The sequence below is a fragment of the Podarcis muralis genome, chromosome 1, assembly GCF_964188315.1.
Source record: "Podarcis muralis chromosome 1, rPodMur119.hap1.1, whole genome shotgun sequence".
Classification (NCBI taxonomy): Eukaryota; Metazoa; Chordata; class Lepidosauria; order Squamata; family Lacertidae; genus Podarcis; species Podarcis muralis.
This window is the reverse complement of record NC_135655.1, coordinates 105631241-105645373: the sequence shown is the minus strand read 5'-3', so window position 1 is coordinate 105645373 and position 14133 is coordinate 105631241. Positions and strand designations below refer to the sequence as shown.

General features: G+C 40.4%; 1 protein-coding gene across 22 annotated transcripts in view; it reads left to right on the top strand.

Annotated features, from left to right (window-relative positions):
- BAZ2B (bromodomain adjacent to zinc finger domain 2B) overlaps positions 1-14133 on the top strand; it is a 190491-nt gene that overhangs the window by 102643 nt on the left and 73715 nt on the right. For 19 of the 22 annotated variants that reach the window (XM_077936471.1, XM_077936486.1, XM_028746687.2 and 16 more), the window contains 2 exons: positions 6215-6376; positions 13193-13381. In XM_077936471.1, the coding sequence (XP_077792597.1) occupies positions 6217-6376; positions 13193-13381 (349 nt within the window). In that variant the 5' untranslated portion in view covers positions 6215-6216. The remainder of the gene's footprint in view (positions 1-6214; positions 6377-13192; positions 13382-14133) is intronic. The other 3 variants (XM_077936459.1, XM_077936461.1, XM_077936464.1) reach the window with 1 other exon arrangement.

Here is a 14133-nt window from a genome sequence, read left to right as displayed (position 1 = left end):
TGTGTAACTACCTTTAGTAAAATCTTACAGAGCGGAAGGACCGGTTCCTAATTTTGGCACTGCTGAATGTGCTTGCCTGGAATATGAGCGGGGCAGGCGGGGAGAGGAGTATGAGGCAGACAAAACAAAAACCTGATGCGGCAACATATATGGTAACAAGCAATTGGAAATGGTGATAAATTAGGATTCATTATTTAAAAGGCACCTTTTAAAACTAAATTGTAAATCTTTCTCAGATACCTTTTGTGATATGGAAAAGAATATAGAGGCTGCTGGAAGACATAGCTATGATTACTCAGTCTCCACACAAACTGGAGTATAAGACAAGTCTGTGAATCTGAACCATCTTACGATATGTTTATCGCAATCTCATACCTTCAGTCACCCAAAAACGTTTCAGGAGATGTGATACCATTTGAGAAAGGTGTACTGTATGTGTATGTGGGTGTGGAAAACCTTTTGAGGACCATATGCAAAGGTTACAAAGCAATTTTGGGCACATATTCATATTGATCACTTCAATTACTCTAAGCACATACAGAGGGAGAATATGCTAACTTAAGTTGCAGACCATTTGTCAATGTAGATAAATGGGACCAGTTCTCTCCAGTGGCCAACATATTCCAGCCAAGAACCTGTAATACAGGGAGTAATTAGAAAATCATTCTTCTTCTTCTTCTTCTTCTTCTTCTTCTTCTTCTTCTTCTTCTTCTTTATTTATACTTCACCTATTTTCCTGATGACACTCAAGGCGGCTTACAGATAAAAATAGGAGCCGCTAAAAACAGAATTGTTTTTCGAAACAATTAAAACAATTAAAAAAAATAAAAATTCATACACTGAGGAAATTAAAACTACATACATATATACATGATAGAAATATGGATGAAGCCAGTTCTGTGAGATGCACTTCACAATACAGAGTAAGCCAACACTTTCTAGTATGCTTGACATGAGAAAGCAAAAATGGTGATGTTGGAACGTAATGCAGTCATCTTGCTCTAGAATATGCAGTTTTTAATTTGATTGGAATGCTGGTTTTATGAAATACATCATTTATTTATTGGTTTGCTTGAGTGTGTTTCAGTTAGCCTTTGAAATATTCATACGGCAGTTAGAATACTTTGGGTAGCTGTTTTGAAAGCTGCACACAGTTCATTCTTTTTAGTTCAGCTGGGGTCCCGTGTGCCTTGAAAACACTTCCCCCATCACTAAGTGAGCTGAAGAGAAACTTCCATCCATGCCAGAGCAAAGATGATGGAAAGAGGGAGAGGAAGGGAAGTCCTTATATTATGTAAAGCGTGTTTTAGCTTTAACAAGGTTATTTAATTGTATGCAGGCCTACGTGCCAGTGCCATTGGCATTGGCAGAAGAACAAAAATGTAATAAGCACTTGTTGCTTTTCATACAGAGAGCCCATCCATATATTGATACTTTTTTTTATTCATTCTCGTGAACCTTTGGGGTTGCAGTCTAATTATTGCTGATCCTCACTAATGACTCTTTCAGGGATTATCTCTTACAATGTCAGCCATCTGCTACAGTTTAGAGTAATGAACTAACTGGGTACAATTAAGGTTTAGTCTTAAGTTAAAAACAAAATTCTGATGTCTCTCGGAACACACTTGGATAAAGCCTCAGTGTCATGTCAGTATTATAGTTACATTGATCAACATTTACTTTGACATGTTTCCTTTGATGTCTTAGTTTTGATGGCTGTTTTGGATTTTGTTTTGCAGCCGTGGATTTGATGTCAATATTTGTGATTTTAATGGGGATGGTTTTATATATTTTATTATTGTTTTTCTGTTTTGGATTGTAAACTGCCTTTAGTTTCTCTGAAAATTAGCAGGGGTATTTTTTTAAAAAAATAAACAACTGCATTTATAATTCAACTATATAAAGAACAGGATGTTTTTTCTCTGTTGATTTCTTCTCCTCTATATAAATGCTAGCCTTAACATTTCCCAGTGTCCATCCCATTATCTCCCATTTCCGCTCTGAGAAAAAGGAAAAAGTAATTTCTGCCAAATCTGTTACATACTAAAATATTAATACTACAGTTGCTCATAATATTCTAAACTTCTTGCATTTTTGAGACATTTTATAAAATATCATGTCACAAATTATATTGGGTGAAAATATTGCAAGTGGTTTTATTGTCTAGGTTGCAGCACTATGGTTATGCTGATGTGCACTGATAAGAGTGTTGGAAAGGAATAAATATCAACTGGGATAATGGGATAAATGTTTCTTTTAGTACCTAGCACATCCTTTTACCACATGCACATCCCACCATGCTTGTGGCTTTGGGTTGGGGTTTCTATATTTAATTAATATTAGTCCATGATAATGTCAATGTGTTCATTCAATAATGCTAAAGAAATTGGCCACCAAGCCAGCTAAACGTAGTCATGGCTCAGGTCCACTGAAACCAATGGGACAAATTATTCATGAGTAACTAAGACTGAAATCCTTTACATGGTTGGTTATTCAGTAGAGATTCCTTCCAAGGAAGTGGATATAGCAGGATAGCCTTAAGTCCGAGTACTTCCCGCGAGACTTATATCATGTAAACTTACTTTTAACTGAAGCAGAGACATGGTCATGGACAGGTTGGACACAGAGGAATGGTGGGAGGAAGAAGCCCCAAAAGAAGAAGGCTCAGAACCAGAGCCAGGGACAACAATGAGTGGTCAGAGGGAGAAGACTGGAGGGAGGTGCTGAAGAAGTAACAGGGCTTAGTGAGCGGGGGGAGTCTGGGGAAGAGAGAAGTCCAGAATCAGAGGTAGAATCAGAGAGGATTCAAAAGGCAGAGTGGAGGCAGGGTGGTGAAGAAGCACGGGAGCCCCCCCTCCTGCTGTGACAAGCTCCCCTCGCCCCAGTCTCCCAGAACCAGGAGAGGCATGAAGAGACCGGAAGAGAAGTTAGCTTCATGCAGGCGCAGTCTCAGATTGCCTGGGGGAAACCCTGAAGAGGAGGGGATTTAGGCAGCTGCTTCATGGGAGCAAGACCTACTGAGCCCCTTGGGCTTGCTGATCGGAAGGTTGGCGGTTTGAATCCCCGTGACAGGGTGAGCTCCCGTTGCTCTGTCCCAGCTCCTGCCAACATAGCAGTTTGGAAGCATGCCAGTGCAAGTAGATAAATAGGTACTGCTGCGGTGGGAAGGTAAACAGTATTTCTGTGCGCTCTGGCACTCGTCAGGGTCCTCCGTGTGCCAGTAGCGGTTTAGTCATGCTGGCCACACGACCCAGAAAGCTGTCTGTGGTTAAACGGCAGCTCCCTCGGCCTGAAAGCGAGATGAGCGCCACATCCCATATGTCCAGTCGCCTTTGACTGGACATAACCGTCCAAGGGTCCTTTGCCTTTACCCTTTACCTGTGCTCATTAGGCTTGAAACTCTTGTGCAGATCCTATTTTTTGTAATAAAGAGTTAACCCCACTTACTTCATATGATTTACTGCTGGCTCGCTCCATTGAGCTGAATGTAACCAGAATTCTTTTCACAGTTAAAACACTCTATTATTTTTAATTTCTCTTTCCCCTAAAAAAGGAACATATGACTGAAGTAATATTCCTTCCAGGTTATTTATGTGTATATATTTCTGTGATCTTTTGGTATTTTTCTGGTGATGGGTTTTACTCGTTGCCACCTGTGCTTCAGTTCAGTCCATCCGACAAAATCTTCAGGCATTATGATGATGAATTAAGTAAACATCTAAGAGTGGTAGTGAGCACGAATGTGTTAGATCTGTCATGGAGGCTTTCCATGGTTTTCCATAGTTCTAAAGCACATGTGGATCCATAAGTAAGACAATGGTAACGGCGGTGGTGAGAGTTGAATAAGCACACACTCCCCCTCCCCACCAGTCTGTTTACTTAATCATAATGTGTGAAGTGGGCTACTGTGTATATCAAAGGTCAGTCGACTATATAATTTCATACAGAATATTTTTAGACGATTGAATAATTAGCAAGTTGCCAACATGGAACAGGAAAAGTGGCGGCACAATTTCTGAAGCATTCTTATTTTATTAAACAGAAAGGAAGTGCTAATATATTCAGCAGAATCACAGGCCTACGTTCTAAGTATTGTAAATAAATCCATCAAAGCGGCACTCCAGTGATTTCTGCAGATATGTCTTTAGTAGAAACTTTAAAATGTTGAGCACTGCTGATACTATAAATGCATGGTTTTTCTCAAGCACATTTGTATAACATTAGCTTTCCCCCCTCTGCAGCGAAATAATAATTTGCATAGGAAATATGCATCTTTAAGTATGTTCAAGTCCTTTTGTTTCTCTTTATAAATGTGGGCTTCCTCCAGCACGCATAGCAATCTTATTGCTGTTTATAGGATCACTTATCCCAGAATTAGAGAGGCATTTGAGAGCCCCTGATCTTGCAAGGGTTGTTGAGTCTTCCCCGTCCCCTGGTAGCAGATTGTAGTACAAACAATAGTGCCACGATCCATTGTAATATGTGGGGAGATCCCACATTCACCTTTGTAAACAAGTCACATGTAGAAATGAATTCTGTTAACCTGTTTGTGTCAAATGGACCCTGTCAGTGAAGTATAAACCATTTTTGAATGGAGTGTGCCATGTCTGAATAATACCAGTATAATTGTATGAAATTTTTGCTTTTTAATCTGTCGTCACAGAAATAGGGGGCTAGTTGAGACCGATTTCTTTGAGATTATGGACTCTCTTCAAAACCCCCACAAGATTTATTCAAGGTCACAGGCAGCATAGCGAAACAAGCCAATGTTCATAATCATAGAGGAAACTATAATAAAAATAAGATGTTGCAACCTGTCATCAAATACAAGAGAATTTATCCTCTTTTTCCTGATAGGCCTTATTTATAGATTTAAAATACAGTCATACCTTGGATCCTGAACGCCTTGGTACTCGGACGTTTTGGCTCCCAAATGCTGTAAATCTGGAAGTGAGTGTTCTGGTTTGCGAACGTTCTTTGGAACCCAAACGTCCGACGGGACTTCCAGGGCTTCCAATTGGCTGCAGGAGCTTCCTGCAGCCAATCAGAAGCCACACTTTGGTTTCCTGAACGTTTTGGAAGTTGAATGGATTTCCGGAACAGATTCCGTTCGACTTCCAAGGTATGACTGTAATGATAAGTAACCAGATCCATACTTACAACTGGGACTTCTAGAAAACGGATAATTTCCATCATTTTCACATCTTCACAGTGTCGGTTGTAGGCTTTAAAGGGCCCTTGAGCATGTTACTCTCAGTGCCCAAACTCACCACTGTCACCCTTATTTGCTCAGCCTGCATTGCCACCCAGAAAGATGAGGCAAGTGGAGTCTGCTGCCCCTTCTCTCTGCTGTCACAGAGAGGCTAGGTAAATAGGCGGCGGCAGCAGCAGCAGCAGCAGCAGCAGCAGGGCTAGGAACCTCTAGGGTTCATCAATGGAGCCCCTGCTAGAATGTGGACGTTATCAAGTGCCCAGCAGTGCCAACCTCAAGTGCCAGTCTTGCATTTGCAGTAGCCTATTACATGTGCAGTGCTTTTAATTTATGAACATGTCTCTTACAGACAGCACTTTTGTTCATTTGCAGACTTATTATGAGGTGAAATAGAATCTGTGTTAAGGATAGGCAGATTTGTCAGTTTCAGTTTTATCTTGGTTTGTCTTTTTTTTTTTTTCCAAAGACCACATTTTGACATCCGTTTGCATTTTCTTTTTTAAAAAATTCCTCATGAAAATTCATTAGGATTTTAATGCAAATATGTCCTAATATGCACATTTTTAGTGGAATTTTTGCCTAATTTTTGTACGTTCCTTAATCTAATATATGCATTTTTATGCAAACTTTACTACAGTATATGTTTTCTTCTGCATATTACTTGGCCAGAGAACTGCACCACAAAATTCAGAGATGTGTGATTTCGAAGGATGGCTGTGTTTTCGTTCTCATATGCTTTCAGAATGTGTGAATTACCTCAGTTTGTCTTTAAACATTAAGTGGGTTTAGTTTTCTCCCATCCCTATTCTGTGTAACAAGTTTTTATACTTTGTAAACTGCTCAGGAGATTATTTCAGTATCAAGTGGTATGTAAATTAAATATCCAGAATTGGCCTACGCAGTCACACTGTGTTCATGGAAGACAATCTTACTCAGCTACGAGTGATCGCCAAAGGAGAAAAGAAGAAGAAATTAAATAATAATGTGTCCTTTTTATTATAGATATGGAGTCTGGAGAGCGGTTAACATCAACAGCAGCATCAGCTTCCTCTACCACAGCGACGTCATCTCCAGCATCTTCATCCTCTTCTGTTGTTTCAGCAGTTTCCAAAGGTAGCCTTTCCTCTGGAGCTGCCTCACTTAGCTCCACAATCAACACCTGTGGTGAATATGCCTTACCAATTCCTTTTTTACAATGTGGTTTGCTTGGGTCAATGTTCTCCTGAAAGATTATTTCAGGGCTTTTGCATGCAGGGCCGTTTTAAGCATATCCGGCGCCGTGGTGCAAAACTCCCGACGGCGCCCCCCCCCATTTCCCAGAGTTTTTTAGGGAGGGAGGGGCTGCCGGTGGGGCTGGAGGAGGCAGGCAGCGGCTGGAGGGCAGCTCCTCTGGCAGGGAAGAGGCAGAGGCTGGACACGGCACCTCCTGGCTCAGCTGGCTGCTTTGTGCTGCAGTGGCCATGGCAGACGGACGCTCCGGGTGCGGCGCTGCTTCGGCACGGCATGGCGGAGGCGGGTGAGGGCGGCGAGCTGATGCTGGGAGGTCTCGCGTCCAGCCTCCCCCTCTTCCCTGGCACCCTCCAGAACTTGGCGCCCAGCGCCACTAGCCTCTATGGGCAAGACGCCCCTGTTTGCATGTTTGGAAACTGAGTAAATGCTAAAAGAACAATGGAATGAGAAGAGCTTACAAAAAAAGAGGGGAAGTGCTGTATATTTGCCATATGGAGTAACAGGAAACTGAGATAGTTGCCTGTCTAATGCTGTACACGCAAAGACTACACCTGGATGTAGAGCCCTTGTGGTGCAATGGATGGATGGCAGAGGGAGGGCTGGCAGGGATGTGACCAACTGGTCAACCACATGCCCCTGTGCCACACTGTTCTTAATCACTTGGATTGAACACCTGAATAGGGCTGCAGTGCGCCTGTGATGGGTGAATTTGAATTTTGTGTTTAATTGCTGATTAATTGCATAACACAGTGGGCAAGACCAGTGTTACATAGAATGTTCTCAGATGTATAGTTAGGTCTTTGAACAAGAGCAAAACATTAGCACACCAGTGCTTCATTGCTGTGATCCCGCAGCAATACTTATGCAATTGCTGTTCACTCTGCATGGTTCAATAAAATCTAGTAAATGCTAAATTTACCAGATACTCCAACATGAACACAATTGCATCCTTACCTTTCTTTTCAACTCCCAGTCTCATTGTTCACGTGACCTCTGAGACGCACATGATAATTTGTTAGTTTACCAATCTCAGTGTGTGCAAAGTACAGGAGAAAAACATCTACTTATTTAATTCACCATTTATCTTTTACAGTATTAGCAGTTATTGTTTTCTGTGATATAAAGTCACAAACACCTTCATCTCGGCTTGCAATTAGAGAGGCTCAGGTTTCCTCCAGTTCAATATAATTATTTTCTTTGCAGTAATCAATAGTCTATTAAGCAAGCTTGTAATAAACTTCAGTAATTCTGCCACACAAATCCCAAGGCAGAGACTGAGCCCAGGCTGGAACCCAGGGTGTTGTGCCAGAGAGATTGTATTACAGATAATATGTTATTTGTGGGTACTTTGAAATCAGCTATAACTGTATAGTGCGATTTTGGAAAAAAATACTTTTTCAAATGGGTGTAATTTGAGCACAGTAATTATGTTACACATACATTTTCTGTTGTATTTTTATACCATTACCTTTTTGAATAAGGAGCCAGTTACTCATGAGTAGCCTTTGAGTATTCCCATACAGTTCAGTGGCACGTCCCTGAGGGCGGTATCAAAGGTTATGCTATAAGTAATTACTGGGGATATGCTTGTAAGACCCTCCTACAAATGGAACAAAGGGTTAAGAAATTTATTATGACATAAACCTTCATACAGTGCAGTCCATTTCATCAGATAGGTGTTATCCTGAATTACAGGTTGGCATAGACACAACCTCTAAATGTGTAAACATAATGACATCTAAAATGGGCACCTGAGTTCAGATCCCTGTACTAAAAAGAAAAGGAGGGAGAGATTCATCATGCGTGAAGGAGGGAAAGAAGGTTCACATAGTGCCAAACCATAGTTTGGCATTACGTTTGAACAAGTCCCTATGTGGAAATATGGTTATATGGTTCAGAGCATTAGTTATACAGTGGTACCTAGGGTTACAAACACCTCGGGTTACAAACACTTTGGGTTACAGACTCCGCTAACCCAGAAGTATTACCTCGGGTTAAGAACTTTACCTCAGGATGAGAACAGAAATCGCGTGGCAGCGGTGCAGCGGCAGCGGGAGGCCCCATTAGCTAAAGTGGTACCTCAGGTTAAGAATGATTTCAGGTTAAGAACGGACCTCCGGAACTAATTAAGTTTGTAAACAGAGGTACCACCTCACAATGAAATCTGTTGGTTGGATGAACTTTCAGACCTTACATCAAGGTTCTGAGCATATTTAGTTGGAACTGCTTGGGTGTTTTGTACCTTCGGCTACAGAGTGTATGAATGGGCTTCCTTGGATGCGTCCAGCTAGCCCTCTCCTCCAGGTTCCAATGCATGTGATGGCAAGTCTCCCTTGACTAATGCACAATCAGCGATCAGTCTGCACGCCTTTATGACTGGCCAGTGTTCGTGTCCTCATGGAAGGAGCCCTCCACATATACATCTGTACTGGCTGGGGCATAGCTCATTGTCATGTGAAAGGGCTAGAAGGTCATTTCTTGGAAGACCCTTCATGCATTGGCTAGCTACCCGCAGGAGCAGAATGCATGAACTTTAACTTAAGACGACTTTAAATGAAAGCGACTTACTACCTAGTACACAGCTATGTTTACAATCGTGTTGTAAAGTCAAATCCAATAATCAGCCAAATTCAATCACTTATATTAAGACTATTGCTCTCATAGAACTTGCTCCCACTGGACTACCAACTTGGATGGCTTTAATAGAGGATTAAGCAAATTCATGGAGGACCAGGCTAGGTTGTGTTCTACCTCCACTGTCAGAGGCATTACACTCCAAATACCAGTTGCTGGGAATCGTAGATGGGTGCAGAGTATTGTTGTATTCATGTCCTTCTTGTAAGCTTCCCATAGGCATCTTGTTGGCTACTGAGAACTGGATGCTGAACTAGATGGGCCTGATTCATCCGACTCTTCCTATGTTCTCATCTAGACCCCAGCTCTGAATTTGTACATGTTATTTTATGGCTGACGTTTGAAAAGTGAGGTGCACATATTTCCTTCAACATATGCTTGGAATTAATATAATACATATACCTAGATTTTCTACAACCAGAGCACACATTTTACCCTTCACTGTATTAGTACATGCATTTTGATGTAAGTCTTTTTCATGCTTACCCCTCTTTTTTATTTATAGTTTTTAAATATTGGTACCCAATTACTACAAATGTTAATTAAAATAGATGTTTATTTGATCTGCAGTCACTCCTGCATGATTAGGCTTTCTTCTCGATATTTTTTTTTTAAAGCACAGAAGGCACATTTGCCACTACTGTGAATTTTACGCTTCTAATATTGAGAGGCATGTTACAACAAGCTGTTCAAAGATCAGTGTTTTTAGGGAAAACAACAGTCATGGTTTTTGGGTGCTATTTCTATGTTCAAATCAGATAATTAGAGGAATCATAGGAATGAAGCTTTCACTCCCATAAACTAAAAGGTATCACTTTCTCTCCTTTATGTGGTTATGAGAATTGCCTTCTGAAGCCCTTGGAAAAGAGAATGTCTGCATATCTCCAGTATCTTAAATGTGCAACTACTGGGGTGCAGTGGGATGGGTGTGTGTGTGAAATCTAGATGATCAAATTTGTGCCTCTCTTGCTTTGCAAAGGATTTTGTTCACCAATGTTTTATGTTTAAGGCATTAGTTAAGTATTTATCCCTTTTAGTTCTTTTGAAAAGGCTTATTATAGTGCAGCACAAAATTCATTAATATTAATAAAGGCATTTGCCTTTATCGTTCCTTGTTACTAAGACACCAGCACTGTCGAAATGGATGCTGGCCTTTTGGGTAATACTTTCAATCATTTATCTATGTACTGGCTAGTAGAATTTCAAAAGCTTTGCTGAAAAATATTCAACCTATTATAATGTAAGTCAAGAGTCTTAAGCAATGTAGTTTTGTATTAAATTTCATTATGCAAAACATGCATGCAGAAAGCTGGCACCTTTAAACGGGAACGAAAACTAAAACCGAAAAATGAAAGGAAATACAAATATTCATCTCCAGCCAGAATATTAATGTATCAGGAAACAAAAAGATAATGAGTCGGAGGAAAGGAGAGAATCGGTATAATTCACCGTGCTGTCATATGACTTGCTTTGAGGACAAGCCAGAAACACATTCCTTTTTTGAACATATTTCTTATATTTTCTTAAAACACATATTTTAAAATTAATATCTTTGGTTCTTGCTTGCATATCCTGGAAAAATGTTTTCAAGAGCCCGATTGTAATGTTTTCATGTTACAGAGTGTTATTTTTATGAGTCTTTGCAAGTGTAGCAAAATTGTGCTCAATATTCTGACTTGGCTCATCCTAAAATTACTGTTTGAATTTAAAATGATTTCAGTGCTTGTTTGCACGATCACTTTGATGCATTTGCCTCTTCATGTACAGTAGTTCAAATTTGGATTTATAAATTTGTTTCTGTTAAGCATAAGGCTAAAGCGTCTGCATAATGAGTTCACCCTGGAGCAGTTAGAGCTAACTTACCAACAGAGCTGCTGGGCTTACACTGAATACAAGGGTCAGTCCACATAGCTGTGGCACACAGGGCTCAGATCTCCAACAGATGGGAATGACCAAGTGGCTTAGGAGAAAAAGCTCAGAGGTCTGCCACTGTTGCTTCCCATCATCTGCTGCCTGAGAAAATTGTTGCACTCAGTCTAATGGTGATGGACAAAATATATCTGGAAATTACTGTTGGTGCCCCTCAATGTTGAGAGGGCTGGTGTTCGACACAAAATGTGCAATAACATATAAGCATGTCTAACTCAAGCCATATTCTGTCATAGTAGAGCTCTGATACACATGGACACTGACCCTGGGAAGTCTGTTTTAAATTGATTTATTGTTGCAATTATCTTTACTTAAGCAAATTTTGGGTTTTTAGTGATCCAGCGTAGAAAGAAGCTAGCGTCAGACCACAGTCTCACAGAAGTGTTTGTTTGAAGGGCCATGGTGACAGGAGACTTCTCTGCATTTCGAGTTAGCCCAGATTAATGACTTGCCCAAAGAGGCAGCCAACACCAATTATAAGTGGCCTGTTTGTGGCTGTTTGCACTTACTTCCCTTAATTCATGTGCAAATACGCTTTCCTTTGCCTTTCCCCTAGATGGCTTTCCTTGCATAGCTTCTGACGTTTGCAATGTGCAACTGCTGTTTTACTGCTCTTCCTGTGTCACTTAAGTAACGCCAGAAGTTCTAGGCCACTTAGGTGGAGCTCACAACATGACTTCTTTCTCTTCTTGGAAAATGGGACAACACTAGTGTTTCTTCTGGTAACTGCAGTGTTTCCCCTGTCTTTACCATGCATGGGCAATTAAAACAAAAGAGTAAAGGAGGTTTGGAAGTAAAGGGATTTGTTCTATGCGCAAATGCTCTGAGGATGCAAATAGTACCACCTAGTGATCAGTTATAAACATCACAAGAATTATCCCTCAGCATAATAGAAACAGCAGCTGAAAAGTGGGGAGAGGAAAGCAAAAGGGATGGATGAATCTGGCAGTTCAGTTTCTTCTTTTTTCAGCCTTAAATTCAGTACTCCTAATAGACACATTATTGTATGCACTTTTGGCTGCTACACATATTTTTCAAGCAATATTCCCCAATAAAATACATTTTCAATGTTATTTTCACTAAAATATGACTTTTAATTGGAGAACTGCTTCGCAAAATTTGGAGAAGTACAAGTTTTGAAGGAAAGCTGTGTATTGGTTTGACTATTAGTTTGAGAAGTGTGAATTATGTAATTTCTGATTAAAATGCAGAAAAAATTAGAATCGCTCTTCATACCTACTATCTATCAAGTGACCTCTTCCTCATTGACCTCTTCCTCATACCCTGTGAGATAAGTTGGGTGAGAGATACTGATAGACCCAAGGCGACCCAATGAGTTTTGAGGCAGAGTGGGCTTGGAATTCAAGTCTTCCTGGTCCAAGTCTGGCACTCAAGAAGAATCCTGCTGAATTAGATCAAAGTTCCATCCGGTCTACCACCCTTTCCCACACAGTAGCCAACCAGATGCCTATGGGAATCCCATAAGTAGGACATGAGGGCAACAGCCCTCTTCTTCTGCTAGTTCCCCAGCAACTGACATGCAGAATCACTATTAAAAAAATGAATGGAATATTTTGTGCATCAACATTAAATTGCTTTAATTCTGCTTTAAACACAATAGACGTTTTGAGTGTGCGAGCAAAAACAGTGGCTCTAACAATGCATCGCTTTGTCATTTGCTTCAGATTTATTTTCTGTTTAGGAGAAGATGCCGTTATTTGGATTGTCCCACTGAAGTCAAATAAAAGATTTGTATGTTAGTTAATGGGAGAAGAAAGCTCCTCTTTGTGTATTTTCAAACTATAGAAAGATCTAGCACTTAATCCTTCGCAGGTACACAAAAAGAAAATAGCACTTTAACCATGTCAAAATTATTATGATCCCTTTAGTTGGAAGGCAATTTGAGTTGTCTTTTGTACTCAGATCAGGTCACATAATAAAATAAAAATCAATGAAAGCTTCTCTCTTTTAAGAAGAGGAAAACAATTAATATGATGGGTAGTAGTTTTGCTCGGAGTTGGGCCATTAGAATTTGTGAACACGCCTAAGTTAAGACCATTCATTTCAGTGGACCTGGTCTGAGTGAAACTTAGTTGAATCCCACCCGATATATTTGCAAGAACGTCACAAGAGCAGAATGTGTGTGTCTTTGTAGTGTGTTTTCATGTGTTGCCTTTCCCCTTTCAGGACATTTATTCAGAACAGCTGGGGATCAACCGTGTAACCTGTCCACAGTGTCGAGTGCCTTCCCAATGGTCAGCCACCCAGTCTTTGGTCTACATACAGCCAGCTCAGGGCATACAGAATTTGGTGGCTTGGGGACACTTGGTACACCCACAGCCTTAGCAGCACATCCCCAACTAGCACCTTTTCCAGGTAAGCACTCATTACAAGAAATACTAATTGGAAGGTGCGACTGTGAAGGTTCCTAACCTAAGTAGGTGCACATTTTGTATATTCTGTTACTAAGGGTAGAATAGTAGCCCAAGAATAAATTTGTATTTTACTGTTTGTTTGTTTTAAAAAAAAACTAATTTAACCCCAACCCCCCCCCCCCCCCATGTTTTCAGTCTTAATAAAGGCAGTTTGGATGAACATAAGCAGAACTGGAAATGCCTGATCAGGAGCCAAATGGTCAAAATCAATTCAAGTGTTCCAGAGTAATAAAAAAATTCAGGCTTGGCACAATATTTGGAAACTAGTATCCATTCATTTCAGCTTTCAAGCGTTTACTTTCAAGTAACTATGTTTATAGAATTATACACTCTGGATGGGTGGCTTTAATTTAGCTATCTTCAGTGTCACCATGTTTGTTTGTTTTTATCTTACGGATTATTATTAGAGCCTGAGAATCCAATTTTTAAAAATACAGGCAAGTCTCTAGCTCTCATGATTTCAGGAATAGGCTTGAAAATGTGGTGCCAGAAAGACCAGGGGGGGGACGGGGGGGGGGGAGAGACAACAATAAAAGGTGGTTATCATTGTATTTCAGAGGCCTCAGGGTGCAATATTTTTTTCAAGGACCGAATCATAATTATTGAGTGATTGTTCTAGCATCACAATTTTGGGGGTTTTAAAAAAAACCACAACATTTTTGGTAGAATAGGTGCACGCTGGCAGAAACTGAA